This window comes from Glycine max, chromosome 14, assembly GCF_000004515.6.
Source record: "Glycine max cultivar Williams 82 chromosome 14, Glycine_max_v4.0, whole genome shotgun sequence".
Classification (NCBI taxonomy): domain Eukaryota; kingdom Viridiplantae; phylum Streptophyta; class Magnoliopsida; order Fabales; family Fabaceae; genus Glycine; species Glycine max.
Window position 1 is genome coordinate 18,632,878 of NC_038250.2, and position 24,116 is coordinate 18,656,993.

Sequence of the window (24,116 nt, forward strand, 5' to 3'; positions counted from 1 at the left end):
TTGCTACCTAAACATACATATATATATTTTGCGGGGTATCTTTTTGCTACATACATGCATATCTAAGGTATCTTGCTACCTAAACATACATATATATTTTGTGAGGTAGTTGTTTGCTACCTAAATTACATACATGCATATCTAAGGTATTTTTCACTACCTAAACACGCATACATATATTTGTGAGGTATGACTACCTTCCGAGCTTATGCTCGTTTTATTTAAATTCTTAGGATCATGAGCAACTAGGTGTGTCCCAATATGACTTGAGAAACAAAAGGTGATCAAATAGCAAGCAGAAATTTAAAAGTTACTAGGTTGCCTCCTAGTAGCGCTTCTTTAACGTCTTGAGCTGGACGCCTTATGACTTGTCGGTCACTGACCTAGTACTTTGCTTACCTTTGGCTTTGGACTTGGTCGCCTATGGGTCGGCCATGTGTCGTAGGCAACGCTCTAACCTTTTTATGGATGAGCTGAGGTGAACTCTAGAGGTGGTGGCGGTGTGTCTATTGCCTGCTACCGGCCATCCCAATGCTGATGTGGTGTTTCGCCCTGCGCCTGCCTGGGGGCGCAGTACTTCTTGATGAAAGCTCGATTGGTAGGGGGGCCTGATGACCTTGTTGGGGGCGACAGGCACTCCCTAGAACTGACAGAGACCCGTATTTAGAGCTGGCAACTCCAAGACCCTGTTGGCCTTCTTCGGGTCCACTAGGTGTCCTGCAGGCACAATCCCTGCAAATAATAGATGACATCAGAAATCAGTTGGGGGAGGTGCATACTTACCTATGCCACGACGACATGAACTTGCTGGGGGGAACGGGCGCCCTGTAGGGCCGACAGAGGCCCGTAACCAGAGCTGGAAACCCCAGGGCCCTGTTGGACTTCTTCAGGTCCACTGGGTGTCTCTGTGGGTGCGATCCCTGCAAACAATAGATGGTATCAGAAATCAGTTGAACCATATGCATACTTACCCATGTCGGGACGACACAGACCAACTGATACTTTTGCAGGGGGAGATTGGCATTGCGGTCGCTGGGCAGAATGTTGCTAAGTAGCAATGTCATCTATATCTGTGTAAGAGTGGTCATGTTGGTGCGCATGATCCACACTCGTCTCTTTGCAGCGGCACGGGTGAAATCTTGCCCCGGTATGCATAGTAGTTGCGTGATAGCCTCCCTCTCTGGTTGTGCTTGCACAGTTGGTCGCCCTCCAATATTAGGGGGTGGCCCAGAAACTGATAAAAGGAAACTACTAGCCCCTTAACCGAGAGCGCGAGTCTCGGTTAAGCATTTAAGGACAAAGGACCTTAAATTCTCTTAAGGTGTGGATGTGGAGCACACTGAAAATGAGGACACATAGCCCTCTAAAGGTGAGGGCATGCAACCCTCTCAAGGCGAGGATGTGTAGTCCTCTGGAGGTGAGGGCGTCCAGCCCTCTGTTGGCGAGGACGTGTAGTCCTCTCAAGGTGAGGGCGTGCAGCCCTCTGTTGGCAAGGACGTGTAGTCCTCTAAAGGTGAGGGCGTGTAGCCCTACGAAGGTGAGGACATGCAGTCCTTTGATGGCGAGGGCGTGTAGCCCTCTGAAGGTGAGGACGTGTGGTCCTCTAAAGGTGAGGGCGTGTAGCCCTACGAAGGTGAGGACATGCAGTCCTCTGATGGCGAGGATGTGTAGTCCTCTAAAGGCGATAGGTACAAGTACCCAAGGGTCCACCCTTATGAGAAAGCAAGAGATCGACTCATCGAGAGGGTCGGTCATCCCAAATCCACAAGATTTGGACATTAGATGTAGGAAATCTATACAGTTAACATGATTTTTAGGGATGCAGATGCATGCAACCTTGGTCGTGAAATTTGGTAAATGCGGACTTCATATGAAACAATGCAATGTAATGGAAAGTTGTACAATGTTCATGACATTTTTTCCCTATTTTGTGATTTTGATTTTGATTTGATTTTTTTTTTTTTGGAAAACACAAATTGACTGTCCTTTTGAAAGAGATGATAGTCCATGCAACCTTATCCTATCTTTTGCAAATCTCTCCGAGAACTCCCTCAGAGTGTGTGTTCTGTTTGATTTAGTCACTTGACCATTTTGGAGTGACGGTAATGGAGTCGTTTGATGTTTAATCAATCCATTGAAATCCTAGGGTTTGTCCCCCCTTTTTTGTTAAAAACATCGATGGGTGAGAACTTTTGATCGGCCCCTATGTTTACTTGAGGTTCATGCACGGTGCCCCTCATTGCCCCAGTGTAAGACTTTGAGGTACCAATCGTTGTCTTTCGTCATGACCTTGTAGGAGGGAACCTATTGGGTGAGAACTTCTAATCTGCCCCTAGGTTCACTTGAGGCTCATGCACGATGCCCTTCATTGCCCCAGTGTAAGGCTTTGAGGTACCAATTGTTGTCTTGTTTTCATAGCCTCGTAGTGAGGAAGAATGAAAGAAGCAGTTGATTCTTGCAAAAAGAATTTTCCAAGGATGAGAAATAGTTGAAGGATTTTTTGATGGATTAAGTCAAATGACTCCTATGTAGAAGCAAGATGTTTTGATGTTTTGATGATGCCAAAGGATCAAGTGCTTCCAAGTTTTATTCAAGACAAGAATCCAAGAAAATCAAGATATATGATCAAGTTGATCTCTAGAATCTTAGGAAGAAGTTTCCAAATTGAAAAAGCAAAAGGTTTGGCCAAAGACTTCTATCTAAATCAATTTAAATTGAGATTTACTCTCTGGTAATCAATTACCAGCAGCTGAAAATGTTTATAACAGTCACTAGAAATTTGAATTCAAAATTTATAATGTGTAATCGATTACACATGGATGGTAATTGATTACCAGCAGTTTATTCAAATTTTAAAGCCTGTGATCGATTACACAAGTCTTGTAATTGATTACCAAAGGAGATTTTCAGAAAATAATTTCCAAGAGTCATATCTATTCAAATGGTTTACGAATGGCCATCAAAGGTGACTTGGAAACACGAATTTAAAGAGAGTTTTCATTGCCCAAAAAGTTTTATCCTCTCAAAAGATTAAGAGTTTTTCTGAACTGAAATGTCTTATCCTCTCAAAAAGATTCCTTGGTCAACCACTTGCATATTCAATAAGGAATTTTGATTGATCTTCATTGTACAATCTATCTTTTTTAAGAGAGATTTCTTCTTCTTATTTCTGAAAAGGGATTAAAAGATCGTGGGTCTCTTGTTGTAGAGGATTCCTGAACACAAGGGAAGGGTTGTCCCTGTGTGGTTCAGACTTTGTAAAAGGAGTTTTACAAAGAGAGTGGAAAATCTCAAGTGGGTTGCTTGAGGACTGGACGTAGGCGCGGGAAGTGGCCGAACCAGTATAAATCAAGTTTTCATTCCTCTCTTCCTTTAAACTTCTTTTATTTATTGCTATTTATCTTTTGCTTTAAAAAAGTTTATTTTGAATTGTCTTTTGAGTAATTCATGTTAAGGGTGCATTGTTAATCCAAAAAGAAATAGTGATAGTTCAATTGGGGAATAGTCTTTGCATCTTAATTCAACCCCCCTTTTTCTTAAGGTAACTGAGGCCATTTGTCCAACATCCTATTCTTGATAACTCACTTCTCTCTAAAAAGACAAAATGAGGTCACATGAACGTCTATATTTTTACTTGAAAACACAGTCAATCAAATGCCTTTTTATTTTTTATTTTGAAACTTATTTGTTTTGAACTTTACTCGTTGTTTTACGGCACCCCCACCAACGTGCAAGACGAGTAATCTCTGATTGAACAGTCTTAGAAGTCAACACTCAGGAGCGCAGGTCACTTGAGCAAACAGACCAATGGCTTGCACCCACATTCCAGTGAAAGTTGAATAAGCAAACATGCGTTTGTGAGAGGATGAGGGACAAAGATATCAACTTTATCCATTTCATTTAACATTGTAACTGTGGTTTACAATAATGGCATAAACTTGGAAATCCTGATGAGTCATTAGAGACACCTAACAACAGCCTTCAAAATTGCCCCATGTGTGGCATCTCTTGTCAATGTCAGAATTTACACGCAATTCTCCTCAAATTTCAGCCAGCCTGCATCAATTAGACCTTGCACCTTACGCTTCAGAGCCCTACAATGCTCAATGGAACGCCCCGGGGCTTCTCCGTGACAAGCACACGTTGTGTTTGAGTCGTATTCTCGGAGAAATGGAGGTTGATGAACCTTGGCTAGGGTTATGGCTACCATTGAATTATCAAGTAGATATGGGAGCAAGTCAGCATAGGACACTGGAATTGGGGTGAATTCTACAGGCTTTCTCGCTGCAAAATTCATTTCTTGGTTGGTGTTTTTGGTTTGTGCTAAAGGTGGTGTTCGTCATTGGAAGTGCGGTAGACAGACTTTGTGGTTGATTTAGGGATGGCCTTTGTGGATAAATGGGCGGTAGGTAAGGAGAAGGGTTGAGTAATGACATTGTTGGGTTGGTGGGAAACTTGGCCGTACAGGAATGGCAGTCACAGCATGGGTTTCTCCCTCATCGTCACCCTCTTTATTTGCCCCAGTTTTCTCATTCGTCCAAGCAGGATGATTAAATTTGCCTCTTTTCAGATCCACTTCGATCCTTTCACTGGCGAAGACCAAATCCGCAAAGCTTTGAGGGTGCGTAGCCCACCATCTTTTCATAGTAGAGTATCGATAATGTGTCTACCATCACGATCATCGTCTCCCTTTCCATCATTGGGGGTACCACCTGGGCCGCCAGATCCCTCCACCTTTTGGGCGTGTTCTTTGAAAGATCCATCCCCCTTTTTGCAAATGTTCTGTAGTTGCATCCTATCCGGAACCATATCAAAATTGTGCTGATACTGCCTAACAAAGGCAACCATTAGGTCCTTCCAAGAATGGACTCTGGAAGATTCCAAGTTAGTGTACCAGGTAACAACTACCCCAGTAAGACTTTCTTGGAAGGAATGTATCAGCAATTCCTCATCTTTTGCGTATTCCCCCATCTTCTGACAATACATCTTTAGATGGTTCTTGGGACAAGTAGTCCCCTTGTACTTGTCAAAGTCCAGCACCTTGAACTTGGGAGGGGTGATGATATTGGGTACTAGGAACAACTCTTCTAGGTTAGCAAAGGAATAATCTTCACCTCCTTCAATGGCCCTGAGCCTTTCCTCTAGATGATCCGCCTTTCCCTTTTCGGCCATAGCAGGAGGGGCTCTTCCCACCGCAAAATGCAATGGTTGTGGTTGTGGACGAAACTGAGGGTCCTCCAAAGTGTTTTCAAAGGGTATACCACCAACTGCTTGCCCTTCAGTGGCATATCCGAGCCAAGGCTCGAAGTCAGCTAGATTGTGGTGGGGAATTTCATGTGTCTCCCCCATGGTTTGAGAGATATGTGCCTGATCAGATTGAGGTTATTGGTTCTCAATGAGTATCGGAGTGGAGTTATTGAGATTTTCATTGAGAGTGTATGCCACATTGGGTGGTGTATAGTTGGGAGGCAAGCCATATGATGGGAAGGCGTGCTCATTTTGAATTTGCATATCATGGGGTCGTCCGTACTTCCCAAATCTTTGCCTACCATATTTGAGGTTGGATGATTCATTTGGTTGAGGCCAGATGGGGGCATCGGGTTCACCTTAGCAACAGCGTTGGTAGCGGCAACTGCAACCATATCGACTTCCCTTATCTTTTTCATGCTTATTATGGCCTCCATCATTGTGGCCATTTGCTCTTTCATGGCCTCCATGTCGGCCTTCATCTGCTCTTGCACCTTCTCTACTTCACCCATTACTCTAGCTCTAGCACGGGTTTGGTAGGGGCGCCATAAAGCGTGTTTTTTTTCTTTTTTGATAATAACGATTAAGTTCATTTTTATTTTATTTTATTTATTTTTTTATTTTTATTTTCTTTTTCAAGGAAAGAATGCAATGAGCAATGCAACCAATGAAAAGCATGGATGTATGCGAATGATGTATAGTTGAAGTATTGCGAATTTTTACGCAGGATATGGGGTTGAATCAATTTAGATTTTCAACATGGTCCATGACATCTTTGTCAAGGTGAAACTGGAAGTAACAAGGACATCAACAATCCTAAATATGTTTGGCAGTAGACGAAGCAGTGATGTGACTCGATTCATCTTTTGCCCCAATTTTTGCAAGATAGTTACTTCCATACTTCAACTTGACTTGATGAACTTTTTTCGAAAAAGCATGAGCTTGGTTCAACCCCATAACCCAGGGAATGGCAATTTTGATCGCCAATACTTCAACAACATTTCATAGGGATGAAAGACTCGGGAATACGCATACTATGCATGGAGAATGTAATTATCAAATTGAGATGCCCGAAGAAACATCTTTTCTTAGTTAACTATGCATTAGGTACCATGTTCACTCATTTTGTTTTTAAGTGAAACGGGTTTATGATCCCAACATGGTTGGCTCATGGTACTGAATATATGCAACCAAGAATGCATCATGAATTTTCATGCTTCCTATTTTGTTTTTGTTTTGTAGAGGAAAATGCAAGGCTCATGCATGAGCAAACATGAAAATAAAAGGTATGCAGTTTGTAGAACAAAAAGTATGTTGAACGCATATGCATGATGATGCAATGACTCATGCAAAATGTGAGGCTGGAATATGATAACGGACAAATGCAGGAACGATATGTTCATTATGATGTTATGAAGAGATGCTTATGCGATGCATGATATGAATGCATTTTACGGACACGAGAGCCCGGAAAATTATCTCTTCTTACTTGCGCATTTGGGGGCGCAGTGCCCCATGTGTACAATTAAGAAGGTGATATAGACCTTCCGGCTTCCCGTGACAAAGGACGAGACCAACATACAATGCATGCTAGAGATAAAATGCGGGAGTGACTTGATTCGCACTGATTTTTGGAGTAAAAACATGGGATAAACTCATTTTATTCATAAAGTTTATAACTAGTCAAGATCTGAGCGACAATACAAACTTCCTAGCGGTTTCTAATCATATGGTCCATTAAGTCTATCATATACTGACAATAGCTGAGAAGTCCGTGGATCTCCTCGGGGGCGGAGTAGGTGTCCGCCATTGCTTTGGCCTTGGCTAGCAATCGGGGAAGTTCTTGACTCCTGTTCAAAGTAAGAGCAAATCGGTCCATCCACATTGTTGCCTCTTGGTGCAATGAATCAATTACCCTTTCCCTTGCTTCCCTTTCTGCTGATATCTTGGCGTACTCATCCTCTAGCCTTTGCTCGTGAGTCGCCGCTAGATTTAGCTTCTCTTTGCACTCATCGATGATGGCCCACATATTCCCTTCAGTCTCGCTTAACTGTTGGGACAAATTTCTTTTCGACCTAAGGCAAGCCTTTAGCTCGTCCTTCAAGATCATGCCTTTGACCCGTGATGATTCCTTTCACCTCTTCGGAGCTTGAGCTCACTATTGCTGCCCTATAAAGCCCCTCAAAACTTGTTTTGGTCGTGTTCTTCCTTTCGAGCCTTCTTGGTTTCTCATTCCAAGGCTTCATCGATGGCCATATTGACATCCCTTAGTTCATCATACTCTCTTCAGACTTTGATGGCTATGGACTTGAGCTTCTCTTTGACTACCCGGGCTCTTTCAAGCTTTGCCTTTAAGGCTTGTACCTCATCACTTTCTTCCGAAGCTTTAACCTCATTGTCTCTCACAGTCTTTAGATTTGGGAGCCAATCCAATCCTTGTGTCCGGACTCTCAGCCACTTATGATAGCCGCCGATGATCCCATTACTGCTTCCCCTAAGCTCTCTGTACTTTCTTCACGCCGCATCCCATGCCTTGCGAACTCCTTGGAGTACCCTCGCGTTGTGGTCACTGAAACCCCGTGCGATGAAAGGCGTGATGCTTTCGTCTGATGGCACTGCTCTCATGGGGTAGCCAAGCTGTCTTATGGCGAGGACGGGATTATAATTAATACAACCCCTTGTTCCCATCAAGGGAACATTTGGACATCCTTCGCATGAAGATAGAATCCTGATTCTTCCTTCCTTCTAGCGAGGGAACCAATTAACAGACGCCCCTCCATGCTAGCCAAGAGTTGGTCCCAATTCGCCTTTCCTTTTTCGACGCACGAGCAGTGACCTTGTAGCGGATAGACGGGCCTACCTTCTTGGAGAAAAAAGGTGTGAAACCAGCCACACATAGAGAGCCGGTGCACAACAAACAATTCTTGCGCTGCTCTTTTCACATCCCCGGTCGAACGTGTCATACATGGCCAAAATGGCGACGACCGGGCTTTCCTTGCCATGATGAAAGGCGAGGAAAGCGTCAATCACTGCTAGGTCCACTAACCCTTCCATATTCGGAAAGAGGACAACTCCAAAGATCAAAAGCGCCAAGATGTCAATAAACGAAAGCCCATTTGCCTTGATTTTCCAAGGCCTTTGCCCTTTCCTCCAAACACTTCCTTGGTACTCCGACTACTCCATTTCTGTTTTGCTTTACACGGTCCAACTCTTGTGCTGAGATTTTCACTACCTTGGCAACTCTTGTCGTGGAGGGATAGAACCCAAAGAAAAGATATGGCTTCCTTCCTCCCAGTGGGCATCCCAGGATTTCTTCAAACTCTTCCACAGTCGGCACTAGCTGGAAGTCCTCAAATGTGAAGCACCTTAGGGGCTGGTCATAATACTAGGCAAGGGATGCAATTGGTTCCATGGAGACTTCTACCCTAGCTAGGTCCCAAATGCTTACCATAGGCTTTGCGGAAGGCTTGCCGTTGAAGTTGACCCATTAATTGCCCCAACTTTCGTAAACTGGTGACCTCTAAGCTCTTGATTTTGACTTGATAAAACCTCTTTTTAAGCGAAGGCTTTTGACTTGATCCCATGATTTACTAAAGTGAAACAAGATCTAGTGCGAATCAAAACTCCGACATCTATCATGGGTGGAATGGATGAATGCACGAAGGAATGCATATGACACGGATGCAATTTATGAATACGGGAGCCCGGGAAATTGTCTCCTTCTTAGATACAACGTCTTGGGGTAGCAAAGTGCCCAACGTATGTATTTAAGAAGGTGACACAGACCCTCCGTTGGTTTGCCCAAGAGAGGGGATTAAGACGGAACCCGCACATGATGCATATGCGAAAGGTACAATACGGGGATGTACATAGTACGACAATATTCACAAAATATAAGCAAAAGGGTACGTGATAATTATGCATGGGAGTGTGAAAAATGGCACGCAGCGTGTCCGCTCCGTGCCCCTATTCAAGGGACCTATATGGGAGGGAGCTAACAAGGCTTTTAGTGGTAATTCCCAAGGTGGTCATATCTCTCTTGAAGGTCTCTAGAGGTATCATCCCCTTCGAAGAACATATTGTAGCAGTAGGGACTACTAGCAACGATATATTTTCAAAGAGGAAAACTCTAGATGAGGGTTCACTGTAATCAAGCAAGTCGGAGACCTAGCATGATCACAGATTCACCTCCACTCCTTATGTTCCCATGAACCCGGGTATAAGGCCCTTTTTCAACTCACAGTGTGTGCAAATAGTGTTGGTGTTTGTGTGCATCAAATGAATAAATATTTACCTCAAGGATACAAAAAATGCACTAAAAGCATCAAAGAGTTATATATACAAGAACATAATGAAGGGAAACCAACAAAGGGGTAAGTCATGGTAAAACATTGCACAAGATTAAATGGCCTAACTCTCTAAAAACAGTCCCCAGTGGAGTCGCCAACTGTCGCAACGTGCCCTTTTGCGGGCGGGCGACGCGTGACTCGCGGGATGCGTGTTCCACGAAAGGAATACGCGCGGAGTTGCCACCAACGTTTATTTGAGGAAAACGTCGGAAAAACCAGAAAAGACGCGATCTACGAACTTTTAAGTGAAAGGCTCGGGAGTTGTATTTACGCACGGGGAAGGTATTAGCACCCCACACGTCCGTCACAAGGGACGGCAGCCTTTAATCGAATGTGCAAACATGACTTTGATTTTTACGTTCCCTTTTATGTCCTTATATCCTTTATACCCTTTTTATATTTTTTCTATTTTTGTGGTCGACAAGGGTGTTTCCCTTTGCTCCTACATATTCCTCAATTGTGATGAGGAAATCAGACCTACGTAGTTCTTTCGGAACAAAGTGTTTGGTTAAGTTGTTTTTGTCTTTTTTTGCAAAATATGTTTTTATTGAACAAAAGGTCATTTAAGGTGTTGGACCATTAAACGGTCTTTTGATTTTGAAAGGAGAGAAATGTTAAGGCGTTGGACCATTAACGATCTCTTGTTTTTGAAAGGAGAGAAACGTTAAGGCATTGGACCATTAACGATCTCTTGGGGTGGTCGACAAAAGCGGGGCTTTTGCTCCTACGTATCCTCAATTGCGATGAGGAAATCAGACCTACGTAATTCTTGCAAAAGCGGTAAAGTGACATGTTGATTTTATGCTTTTGAACGGTCCATGTTAACCGATAAAAGCAAAGAGGACCGTTTAAGGCGTTGGACCTTAAAACGGTTTTTAGTGATTTTTCGGACAAAACTTGATTTGTGAGTTGATTTTAGTCTTAGTTTCACTTTGGTCATTAATCAATTCATTCAAGGAAACTTCCAAAGAAAAACGTCTGATTGATTTTTTTTTATTATTTTATTCAAAGATATTTTGATTATTTTATTATTATTTTTCAAGATATTTTGATTATTTTACTTTTTTTGGTTTAACCGAGGTTATAGCGTGAACGATCGTTTAGATTTCATTTTAAAAGTGATTAAATGAGATTACAACACAAATGATCGGTTGAAATTCATTTTATCATTTATTAGGTGAGAAAACGGCTTAAATAAACGGTAAAAGCGCGTTTAAAGACAGAAGAAAAGAAATAAAAAATGAACGAAATAAAGATGAAAGCTTAAAAAAAACAAGAAATGAATTGAAAGTCTCGGATTCGAAAACTTACCCGTTGAAGAACGAAGAACGAATGAAGAACGGTGAAGAACGGTCGAAAACCTTCACGGATTTGCTTACGGAAACATCTCGGAAGCGTTACGGAAGCACCTCGGCTTGGATTTTCTTCACGGAAACAATTTTCCTAAGCAAATTCGAAAGAGAGAGAAGTGCCTAAGGGGTTGAACCCTTTTCTACTTCACTTCTCCCCCTATTTATAGAAAATTGGGGGAGAAACTTGCCACCCAGCTCGCCCAGGCAAGCTCAGCTCGCCCAGGGGAGCAGGGTTGCTTCCTCCAGAAGCAACAGCCTTCTGGAGGGCCCAAGTGGGCCTGGTTGCTATTTGCACCCCCATTTTTACTAAATACACCCCCCTTGCCCTTTTTTGGAGATTCTTTTTTCGTAAAGTTACGGAAACTTATGGATTTCGCAACGATACTTATTTTCTTTCCGTAATGTTACGGAACCTTGCGGATTACATAATCATCCCTTTTTTTAACTTACGGAATGTTACGGAACCTTACTAATTGTGCAACGATGCTTCCTTTTGATTTCCGGTGTGTCACGGAACCTTACGGATTGTGCATCAATACCTTCTTTTGATTTCCGGCATGTCCCGGAACTTCACAAATTGCCTAATGATGGGTGCCAAGCACCTCACAAGGACCAAACAAAAGTTGCATGCCACCAAGCAAAGGTCCCCGGACGAAATTAGGGTATGACATCCAGCACTACAGAGGTAACATCAAAATGATAAACATTAATAATGAAAGTCTAACAAAATTTAAAGTTAAACATTGTTGAACCTCAACAAATGAAAAACATATTTGTTACCTGCAACAGTGTGATGTAACCGCCAAGCTGTCGGCTGCTGCTGATAGAGGCATTGTTCAGTTGATCGTACATATGCACCAGCGCAGCTACTCCCTAGGCATACCTCTCGGTCTAACTGAGATCACGAAGGGCCTCCAAATACACAATATGAACATTGGTTGCCCTGTCTCAGCCCTAGCAGCCTCTGTAGACACCGTCAATAAGTCCACCAGCATCTGAACCGCATCATCCACGTGCAAGGGCTGAAAGGCGTGCAAGTCGCCAACCACGGGCAGATGCAGAAGCGACGAGACATCATCCAGCGTGATCATCACCTTTTCCACAGGGAGATGGAAACTAGACGTCTCCCAGTGCCACCGCTCGACAAAGGAGGACAAAAGTCCCCGATCGCCAGTGTCTATCGAACACACGATCAAAGGACTTAGTCCTGTCCCAGCAACTAGTCCCTCAATGGCAGGGACAGGCCTGCCTAAACTATGGACCTTCCTCCCGTGAGAGGATAACTTCAACTCAGGTCGCTCCTGAATTGAAGTATAAAGGAACACAAAATTCGTTAAAATCATCATTTAAAGGAAAACTAATTTCAATCATAAAGTATAATTAACAAGTAACTAAAAATAAATATTATAAATACCTCTCTCGTCCATACGCTGCAAGAAACGTGATCCGCATACTGGGTCAGCACGGATGGGTTGCTCGGACCACCCGGAAATCCCTCATGCTCATCCTCAGTAGCCTAGGCGCCTGTGTCTGCAGGAATGTCTGCCCTAGTGTCCTCTACATCAGTTGGTGCCATCGGGTCATCCGGAAATACGTCAACCTCTACATCTGGCGTAGGGAGCACTGGCTCATCGTGCGCCACAGTCACAGGTACTCGCTGCCTCCGTGCGAATGCAATAGGCCGTTGACGCTGCGAAGCATCATCAGAATCATCACAATCTCCTCTGCCAGTAACGTGACCTAAGACACGACCTAATCCTTTGGTCCTAACCATGATCTGCAAATCAATACCGCAAATTCCATCACTGATTTCATTCACTCAAATTTCATTGGTCTAATGCAAATTTCATCGGCTCAAAGTCACGCAAGTTGTCAGGATTTCATTGACTGTAGGGCTGTCATTCAGTCTATTATTTATTTGCAAAGTTGTCAGGATTACATTTATGTATTTGAAAAGTTTAGTTTAAATGTGTATTTTTTAGAAATTTTAGACAATTAAAAATCTATCAAACCTAATGTTAATATTAGTTGAAGTTAATATTAGAGGTATGCACCATATTCACCAAGCAGACTATATGTCATTCCTCGTACAATTCCTAGTGGCTTAGTTCCTTGGGTTTCCTTTGAGAGGAAGAGTTCTTGGAGGATCATCAGCTATAAATGGAGGGTTTTATAGTAGAGCAACTAAGGAATTTGTATGCAAAGCTGCTTGGGACAAGGTCAAAACTTCCATAGACACTCTCGTAACTTCCATAGACACTCTGGAATGTATTTTCTTTTTGGTTTTTGGAATGATTAATTTGAAAGGTCAAAAAAATTCTAGAAAGAGTACAGAAAACAATTGGGAAGTGCAAGAAGCAACAACCCTTGACATGGGAGGAGTGAGGACATTTCTACCTAGGCCATTCTTAGTTAACCTAAATACCTAGCAAAATTGATTAGTCCAACCCAATCTTAACTTTCAGCCTACAGTTGTCAATATTGCCCAAAACCATGGTTGTCAAACTCTAGAGTCAACTTGTAGACTCTTACGTGTTTAAGAGTTTACTTCAGTCCCGCGAGTTGACTCGGAAGCAAACTCGCTTTTGAGCAAACTCGGAGCAAACTCGTGGACTCGGAGTGGACTCGTGTAAACTCGTAAGAGTCTACAAGTTGACTCTAGAGTTTGACAACCATGCATAAGTGTTCAAAATTAAAGCATTTAAATAATTAAAAAAATCACAAATGTGTTCAAAGAAGCATGTTCAATCCTCTAATAGGATCATCTCCATGAATATCATCACTTTCATCATCATCTCCATCTCCATCATCATCATCAAGGTCTTCCTCAGATTGTGCATCATCATTAGGTTCCACAAAAATTAAAGTATCTAGATCAAAAGCTTAAAATAGATATCAAATATGCTATATTAGAAATAGTTAAAACTTAAAATAATACACAAGCAAATTTTAAATATGAGAAAGTTCAAAAATTATACCTTTTCTTGGTGTTATTAAAGTTTCATTTTATCTTCTCTTTTGCATTTTCCATCTCCTCACATATGAGAAGTATAATTCTATTGAATTTTAGTAACAAGTTTGATCCAACTCCAACATTGTAGGGTCAGTTGTTGTGTTTTGTAATAGACTAATATGAAGTATGAACTATGAACTATGAACTTATTGTCATCTGTTTGCAAATTGGTGCATTTTGAATATATTTACGTATTATCCATATATTTTTTTTACAAAGTAGACTCTTACGAGTCGACTCTACGAGTTGACTCGTAGAAGCTCTCACGAGTTTGCGTAGACTCTTGATATTGATAACCTTGCCCAAAACAAAAAACCATCATGCCATGTATCATTGTATTGAACAAACATGTTTCTATTGGATTGTGATTGTTTTAAAGAATTAAGCGACTAGTATTTTTACTCTTTTTCATCAATAATTAGCTTAAACTTATACCTATAATATGTGGTTAAAATTTTGATTGATTCATTATCCACTGCTCACAAATCTCTAGTCATGTGGAAACCAATGATTATCTTGGTGCACAGATTGATTTTCCATATCTTAAACCCTTCTCTGCCATGCCATTGCCATTATCAGAGAATCAATGTTGATATATATCATTTTAAAATGTATATTTTTTGTTGCACAGATCCTATGAGAATGATTGCTAGAACGAACATTTGGTCATACATAGCGTAGAAGAATTATTATTATTGGGAAGCAACTACAATAGCAGTAGCGAACATGGAGATGTCTTTGCAACTAAACTGCAAAACGACATTCGGCAATAGAAGAACTTTTTTTGGGTTTGGAGCTGGATTGTTCTTCCCTACCACTAGCCAATGCCACCGACTAGTTACTCTCCCAATTCATCCTACAATAGTTTTCTTTTTCATTTATTCTTAAACTTGATGTTGTATTTCACCTTCATCAAGTAACGATCATGATTTCTTTCAGGTAATTGTTAATCAATATCCTAGATTCTTATTAAAAAAATGTTATTAACATACTCTCAGCTGTAATTTTTAATATATTTTCAACACGATGCTTACACCATAATTATGGGTTATGTTAATGTGTTTATGCTTTTAGACATCTTGATAATATAACAGAATTAATCTTTCCTTTTTACCATGGCGATGTCAATTCAAGGCTGGTTGGCGCTATATTTGCATCAATGCCAGTGCAGGTTTATTAGCTACCCTTGTTCTACTTTTTTATACTTGTTATGCCATATGATTGATCCTGTCCACCTCGCTCTGTTCAAGTTTGTATAATTGAGCTATATCTTTTGGTTAAAAAAAATAGAACATATTAAATTTCTTCTATTAGTATGTACTTTAACTTCCATAGACACTCTCGTAGCTTTTCCAATAGCTGATACATAAATCCATTATGGATTCAAGAAATAAATTCATTTAATTTTACATTCCTATTTTCTTCTATGAATATTTATAAAATACATTATCTGAATAGTGCTTAACTAGTTTTTTTCAGTCACCAATTCAGTATTCAATCCTGAATTCAAGTTCAAGGGGTATAAGGTTACAGGAATGAAACTAGAGCTAAGGGTATAAGGTTCATCCAGAGTAATGGCACCTTGGATGAAACCTATGAACCATACATAAACAAAGCCAAGAATTCAAGTTCAAGGGGTGATGTCATTTTGGCAACAGGTGTATTAGGTAGTCCCCAACTTATGATGCTAAGTGGCAATTACATAAAAGGCAATTACATTTTTGCATTAAATCCAATTGAAACAATTGATATTCTCCAAAAAGACACTATTTATCAAATATTTAGCATAGATTCAAAGGTGATCCTAATAACCAAAATTCCTAATTTCAAAAAAAAAAACTCACTATTTATCAAATATTTAGCAATTTTTAAAATTAAGATTGAAGTTTCCGGATCAACTTGATCCGTAAACTACTCGAAGATAGTTTACGGATCAACTTGATCCATAAACTTCAAAACATCCCTACTCCGACAACAATGGTGGAAACATGGTTACGACGCTTACCTCGACGGTGGACGGTGACGAAGCTCCCTCGACGGTGGATGGTGGCGTTGCTCTTCATGGAAACCTCCTCAATGCACCTCGCAACCTCTTCACGACAACAATGGTTGGTGGCTGAAGAAGAAGAAGAACCTTTCCCGACAATGGTGACAAATGGAGACGCCGGTGAGGTGAGCAAGAACAATACAAAAATGGCTGAGGTGAGGAAGAAGAAGGAAACGGTCTTAGGAAGAAGAGAGGAAAACGCTGTGAGGAAGAAGAAACCGAAACACAACACGAGAGACAGAGTAGCGGGAGAGAGAGAGTCTCGCGTTTTTTTAAAATAATTAAGCCAGGGACATTACGGGCTTTTCACCTCAATTGTTGAGTGCACCTACAAAAATGCTGGATGCACCTAGCAACACTCTGCTGATTATTGTTTCAAAATTGGCTTGAACTCTTAGCAAGAGAGACCAATTACATTTTTCTTAGCAAGTCAGGAAATTGACAACTTACCTTAAATCACAAAGTGATTAAGAATTGTATTAAAGTCAAGTATTACATGTTGTCGTCTCTTTTAATAAAACTTTAAACTGTAATCAGTAAGAAGAGAGACAATTCCTTTTACTAGACTTACCCTCACATAATAATCACATTTAAAAATAAATTTCCCAAATTTTGTTTCAATGAAATTAAAATTATAAATCATTCCACTCGAACTTCGAAAGTTTTTGGTAAATTACTTTAGCAAATTATCTAGTTAAACTTAAAATTAGAACATTTAAAAATTCATTATTTACTTTTTCCATTCTTTCTTTCCAATGTTAATCTCAAACCTGTTATATTCTTTCTTTCCAATGTTAATCTCAAACCTGTTATATTCTTTCTTTCCGCTTCATGGCATTAAGTAAACTCATGACACTTGTGCTACAATTAAATTAGGACTTCAACTACATATAAACTGCTGAATGTTTAAAGCCTAAGCAGATGAATTACTAAAATCCAAATCTTTAGACAGTAATTTGCTAGAAATTTCTAGTTAAAATAGACATCAGGTAATTTGCAACCGTATGCACAAGTCCCTTTTGACCTTTCTCTTTTAAAGAGGACTTGTGAACATAGCAACTTTTTATTTTTTTAATAAAGATTAACCAAGTTACCGACAAGATTATGAATCCAGGTATTTCTAAAAACTCTACACTAAACTACAATTTGCCATGTTTTATCATCTTCAGTGCTTCTGAATAACCCTGAGCTTTGCACTTCTACTTCGCCGGTTTAATTTTTCTTCTTCTCCTGATGGCGTGATTGGTCTTTTAGTGAGAATTGTTCCATTTGATCCATATATTACTTGCTTTATCCATGCTTCTTTTTCTTTGATTTCATCACTAGTCTTCCTCAAATCACTGTTGAGGCTCTCCCTTTCTTCCACATCTTTGCTCCCTTTGATTATGTTAAGAAATGTCTGTTTCACAATTCTGTCCTCTAGACTATGAAAAGATATGACAGCAAGCCTACCCCCAGGTGCAAGGCAATCAAAACAATAATAGAGAGAATCCTCAAGTGTCTTCAGTTCATCATTAACAGCGATTCTCAGAGCTTGAAACACCCGGGTTGCCGTCTTTATCCAACCTTGCCGTCCACCTATTAGTATTACAATGTAATTCAAATTTGTATGACTTTAATTACAGTTCACACTAATAAAAAAATTTGAAAGCAGAATGCAAAAGCATGTTATAAATTCTCTTCGAAAGTAGGCATACATGAAGATCAGGAATGGTATTGTAGAGAACATAACAGAAACATATGTGATAATCAATTAATGGCATGAATGAGAACTGATGCTTATAGTCAAAAGAGAAAACAGAGCTACAAAAGAAAACGGGAGAAGGAACTACCTCTCATTGGAGGAGCCACGCGCCGAATAAGATCGAGCAAGTCACTAGTCGAATGCAATCCACCATGTAATCGGGCATTGACAATTTTCTTTTGCAGAGTTCGCCAATTACTTTCTTCCCCGTACTCCCTTAGGATACGGCCCACTTCAGAATCTGGCCAGGAATTTAATATGTCTTCTGCTTTAAGACTTGCCTGTCACAGGCCTGTGCATCAGTTCAATAGGAAAGAAAATTTATGTATTACTCTGCAACAAATGGGCAAACGGATATCATTATACAAGAAACTTGTTTGCTTTAATTTACAAAAACAACAAAAGTATTCATTTTTTTTAGGGTTAATACAACAAAAGTATTATAGTTTGTTGTAAAAGAGGAAATTGACACATTTTGTTAACAAGAAAGATTGAAGAAAGCCATCAAAGAAGTTTCCAGCATTGTTTAGATGGATGCACAAGCCAGGCCATATATCTATGAAGGGGTTATAGAAATAAATTTGACTCCTTTAACGAAAGAGATTCACTTTAGAGAGAAAAATGTAGACTTGTATTGTTGATTAGAAAAACAAGAGAATGAACTTTAACAACCCCCTGACTTGGTATATATATGTACATGTATTTTGTTACAATACCATTGATTTCCAATCAATGGTTATAACTCCACACTTTCCCTCTAAAATGCGTCCCTGTTTAGAGAAGCCAAACCATTTAGAAATAGAATTTTATGTCTTGGATTTAACCATACTAACCAAGCAAAGAGTTAAGAGACTACAAAGAAAATCATCCGACAATGTTAAACGACATTTATCTTGTGCCATCCCAGCAGGTCAGCAACAACATTATACGTAATCTAAAAAGGTAAAAACAATCAATAGTTTCCTTGCCACCATATTTATTGACCACATTCTTCCTCAAATGACCATAAATTTCAGAGATCCAAAATGCCTGAAACTATACCTGAGGATCCATCCGCATATCAAGTGGTCCATCACCAAGCACACTGAATCCTCTCACAGGATCATCTACCTAAACCAAAAAAAAAACAAAAAAAAATAAAATAAGTGCTCTTAATCACGACTTTGTCAAAGATTCAAAATACTCAACCACAAATTCTAGTGCCACTAGATACAATCATATCATAGTTTTAAATTAGGGTCCGTATTAGAGATATTAGCGTATGTAGAATTATTTATCCTAACCAAATTTTTGAGGATTGGCTACCTCTCTAACTGTCTGATACAACTGTAACTAAATGCTGTCGGCAGTCAATGAATATAAAAATCTGTACCTCTCATTTCTCTTTCATTGAACCACTTAGAATTCATAAGAATAAATAGTGTATGCGTTGATTGCGCAAATGGTTTTCACATTGTGATCTAATCACAAACTACCATGGTTTGAACAATGTCATTTAATCACAAACTATAATGTATAATAAAATCAATTTTATGTACTTAACTTTTATATTAGTTTTCTCATCTAACTTCTCCAAATGTCTATATGTATAAGTTGATTTTAGCTTACAAGAAAAGTTCAATTCAATTTCCTTTGTATTTCCTTCTCTTATAAGTGCTTACAGAGAAGTTAAATGAATCATAAGTTAAAATTAGCTTATGCATAAAGCTAATTTGTAGAAGATCTTTCATATTAGCTTCTCCAAAAACTTATTTTTAACTAATGCATATGCCGATTTCAGGTTATGGAGAAGCTTATTTCACTTTTCTTTCCTGTTGTCTCTTCCAATTGTTTTCCCCTACAAGTGCTTATGGAGAAGATTATCCAAACACGCCACAAGTAAATGAAGGGTATACATATAAAGTTTCGGAACGAACCTGCATAGAGGAAATCCCCAAGTCCATTAAGATGCCGTCAACCCCCAACTTTAGCTCATCAAATTCTCTAAGCACAGACTTGACGTCTCTAAAATTCCTCAAAACGGTAATCGCTTTGACACCACCGTTCAAAACGGCATCAAGACGAGGCTGGGCAATGTCGTGTGCGACAGAGTCCACGTCCATCCCCACGAAATACTTCAACTCTTGATGCCCCTTGATCACCTGTTTCATTCCATTCCTCAATCCCTTCAATAACATACTTAAAATTCCAAAATTTGAAAGGTAAATGACCATTTTGGTAATACGTAAATGGATATGGCATTTCGATGACACACTTTTTACACATTCAGGAAGACTAAAGAAGAATAAGAATACTAACGGCGGTGGAGTGGCCTGCGGCGCCGAGAGTGCAATCGACGAAGGAGGTTAAGAAAGTAGAGGAGAACACGTCCAAGACTTCGCCCAGCATCACAGGAACGTGAGAGAACTTGGTGTCGGTGTCAGTGTCGTTTATGTTGCAACGCTCGATTATTGCGTCGTGGTTGAACTGTTTGTCGGAACGGGTTCTGCGCTTCTCCTTCGCCAACGCTGCTTTGGCGTTTTCCTTTTTCTTCTTGTTCTGATGTTTTGTGCAGGTTGTGGCGGTTGAACGAGAAAGCAGAAAGGCGTTGCAAATGGGTTTGGAGGATAGGGATAGTAGTAATGAGGATGTTGTTATCCTGGAAAGCAGCGCCATTTCTGGGATCTGGGGACGAACCTAACCCAAACAGTGCCACTATCTGGGTTTACTCATCCCGGAACTTGCTTGCTTCAAACCTAAACTAACGGTGGTGGTGGTTTATCGTCTTAACAAACGGGAATATCTTATTTTTCATTTTTTTTCTTCTAGCATCTGCTATATTCATTTTCTTTTATTTTTAAGTATATTTCCCTTTTATTTTAATTTAATTTTTTTACTAATATTAATAATCTTTATACGCAAAATATCCTTATATGCTGTTTAATCATTATTCGAGAAAGTTGTTACCGGAATGTGACTTTAATTTTTTTAGTTATAGAAAGTAATTTTCAAAATGTAAAAATGAAACATCATTCCGGAAATTATTTTCCGAAATACAATAATAAGGTTTTGAAAACTACTTTTTTAGATTTTGTATTTTGGAAAGTGTTTTTTAGGATGTAAAATGTAAAAAATTTATTCCAGAAATTATTTTATAGAATTTTAAAAAAATTCAAATAGTCACTACATCGATTTTAATTTTCTTTCTCTCACAACTTTATTTTTTTAATTATGCATAAATCACAAAAAAGAAGCACAATTTATCGTTTTTGGGAGCTTGGGAGGATGAAAAATCCTAATGTTCGGCAAAAAAAACAAGCATGAAAGCTTAAAACAAGATATTAAATCATAGGTCATATAGGAAGTGAAAGAAAGAAGGAGTGTTAAAGAAAGAATAAGGTTTGAAAAAAAAAGGACATTTAAATCATAACCAAATTAAAATAAGAAAGGAAAGTGTACTTAAAAAGAAAAATGAAAATGAATATAAGATTTGTCTTTTACTAAAACAATTTTATCTTTTAAGCTTAAATGTGTTTTAAAAGTGGGGACGTGTAAACTAAAATTAAGATTTTTTAAAATGAAGGACGGAATATTTTAATTAAAAAATAAGGAATTATATTTTAAAAAATAGGGAGACAATTAACCTTATATTTGTTATATACATGCAGGAAAGGATTTAGGAATGTATCAAAGAGGAAGTTGGAATTTTATTTTTGCACAATAATTTAAATATCTAATTTTTATAAATAATTATATAATAAATAATGAGATTTATAAAAATCTTTCTAATTATTTTTATGTGTAAAAATAGAAATAGATTCACTACTAGAAAGAAAATAAACAAATATTAATTCAATACCATATTTTTCTTATTGATTTTTCCTTATAAATATTATTTATTTATTTTTATTTAATATTTTTCTCATGCATATACCTAAATTCGTCCCTGCATACATTATGTATAAATCTTATATATTTTTGTCATAATAATATTATACATATTTTATGTAATAGATTAAATGTTATAATAATTATTATACTATATAATATAATTATATTTTATTATGTCATATAGAGAGAGAACAAGAGTAAGAGAGTTTAACCTATTTTGTTGATTCTAATTCAGTTCCTTCCTCAAGATAAGAAATATACTAAAGAATGTTTATTTTACAAACTATTTCTTTAATCCTGTGAATTTATTTTCTTAGATTATGATATGGGAATGTTATTCTTGAATATTTTTAAAAATATGTGTTATATCTTGCAATAATATTTTATTATCTCATAACAAACGTGGGAATAAATTTTTCCAATCCTATAATCCCGAGAAAAATAAATAGTCTGTGGACTAAATGTTCCCTAAAGTAACATGATAGGTATTAATACTACCAAAATTTAATGTCAACAACAAGATAAGCAACACGACCATGTTATCATATTATATCTTAACCCACCAATTAAACAATCCCTTAGTTATTAATCCTTACATATACATTATTAATTGTATATGCACACACACCCAAGTGATAAAATATAAAAAATTATTATTTATTTATTAGATTTAATTTGATTCCTTCTAATTAGGGAATATTATAGTTAGTTTCCTTTAGCAAAGATTTCATCTTATAAAAATATGTTAAATATTTTAATAAAATAATAAAAAATAATTTCTCAAATTATCTTTCGTTTATGTAAATAAATAAAGAAAAATGTTAATATCCACCTTAGTTGGTGTGCATTAACATTCAACATAAAAAAATTTGGACTAGAAAACCATAAATTCTTTTGTTTTTCAAAATTTAATTTAAAGACATTACACTGTACTTTATCCTTTAACTTAAAAAAAAAACAAATCACATATTTTATAGGAGAGAAATGTGAAAACAAAGATAAGAGAGAGAAAAAAAATATTTTTATTTTATTTTTTAAAATAAATTTTAGAAAACAAAAAAACAAATGAGTTTTAGTCCAAAATTTTGTGTTAAATGTTAATACACACCAATTAGGATGGATATTAATATTTCTCGTAAATAAATAAAATATGTTACTAATTAAATGAGAAATTTTATAAATATAATTTACATGTATTTTTAATATATTTTACAAGATTATTATTTCTTATAAAATTATAGGAATTATTATAAATATATCTTATATATATTTTTAGTATATTTTATATTATTATGTTTGGTTAGTTGTTCAACAAAAGAAAGTATACTCACTCACAAGACATCATTTTTACTTTTTAGTATTTTTTTGTTGGTCCAGATAATATGCTTCACAATTCTTTTTGAACCGAGTAGGACCACTATCACTATGGTCTATGGGCGGAAAAACTCTCTCGCTGAGCATTAAATGCAATTACATGCCTAGGACTCTAAGTCAAGACATCGGTTAAGTTAAAACAATTTTATGTTAGGTGATTCACACATTCAATAATAAAAATATTTACTTAGGACATATCATTCTTAGTATTTGTTTTGTCTAGATCACAAGTATCTTTCACTTGAAATAATCTTATTTGAGTCGGATAAGATCAATCACTATTAACGATAAAATTCTCCCTTCAATCTAGTTAAGCTAAAAAAAATCTACATCAATTTATTCATACATTCAACAAGAAAAAATATATTTACTCAAAAGATATCTTTTTAGTATATTAATCATTTTAATTAATAATATGTTTTTAATTAATATATTTCTTGTAAAGAGGAATCTCATAAATTTTAATTAATAATACAAGATACATTAAAAAATAAAATATTTTTATAAAATTTCTGATTTAATCAGTTGGTCAAATATTATATTTCATTTACATAAACAAAAGATAACAAGATATTATTCTTTTATTCTATAAATATTTAACATATTTTTGTGAAATTAAATATTTATTAAAGAAAACTAATTGTATCATTTCCTTATTAGAAGGAATCAAATTAAATACGATAAATAATATAATATAATTTTTTTTCTTCATATTTTATTACTTGTCTATTATCTATTCACTATTGGTTGGGTGCATATACAAAAGTATCTCCATCTGCTTACAAACATAAAATAAGGTGAATTCTAACGTGGACTTTGCGCAAATTGGCTCTCGGTGGATCACTTGAAGAATGGTTACTGTAGGCTGTAGCGGCGAAAAAATAAGTGTTAAATTTGTGTTAAATGTACATTGACATCTTTGACCCTCATTAAAGTATGATATTGTTAATGTATTATCAATTTAATGGGAAATTTGAATTTTTTAAATATGACTTTTTGAAAAAACCAGCAAGTATTGTTGGATGCAGATGTCAAGAATAAATGTTACTTCTTAAGTTACAAAATAAGTATCATCCTAAATTATTTATTTGATAAATAAATGAGTAAATTTTTTATAAAA

At 37.5% G+C, this 24,116-nt stretch overlaps 1 protein-coding gene across 1 annotated transcript; it reads right to left on the minus strand.

Moving 5' to 3' along the window:
• Positions 1-16,951: 16,951 nt before the first annotated feature.
• Positions 16,952-20,559, minus strand: LOC100787277 (ribosomal RNA small subunit methyltransferase H). The gene is made up of 5 exons (XM_003544585.5): positions 20,051-20,559; positions 19,669-19,893; positions 18,794-18,862; positions 17,841-18,033; positions 16,952-17,586 (listed from the first exon to the last, which is right to left on the minus strand). Exons 1-5 carry the CDS (start codon positions 20,405-20,407, stop codon positions 17,174-17,176), a joined length of 1,257 nt encoding a protein of 418 aa, XP_003544633.1. The 5' UTR covers positions 20,408-20,559; the 3' UTR covers positions 16,952-17,173.
• Between the last annotated feature and the right edge of the window lie 3,557 nt (positions 20,560-24,116).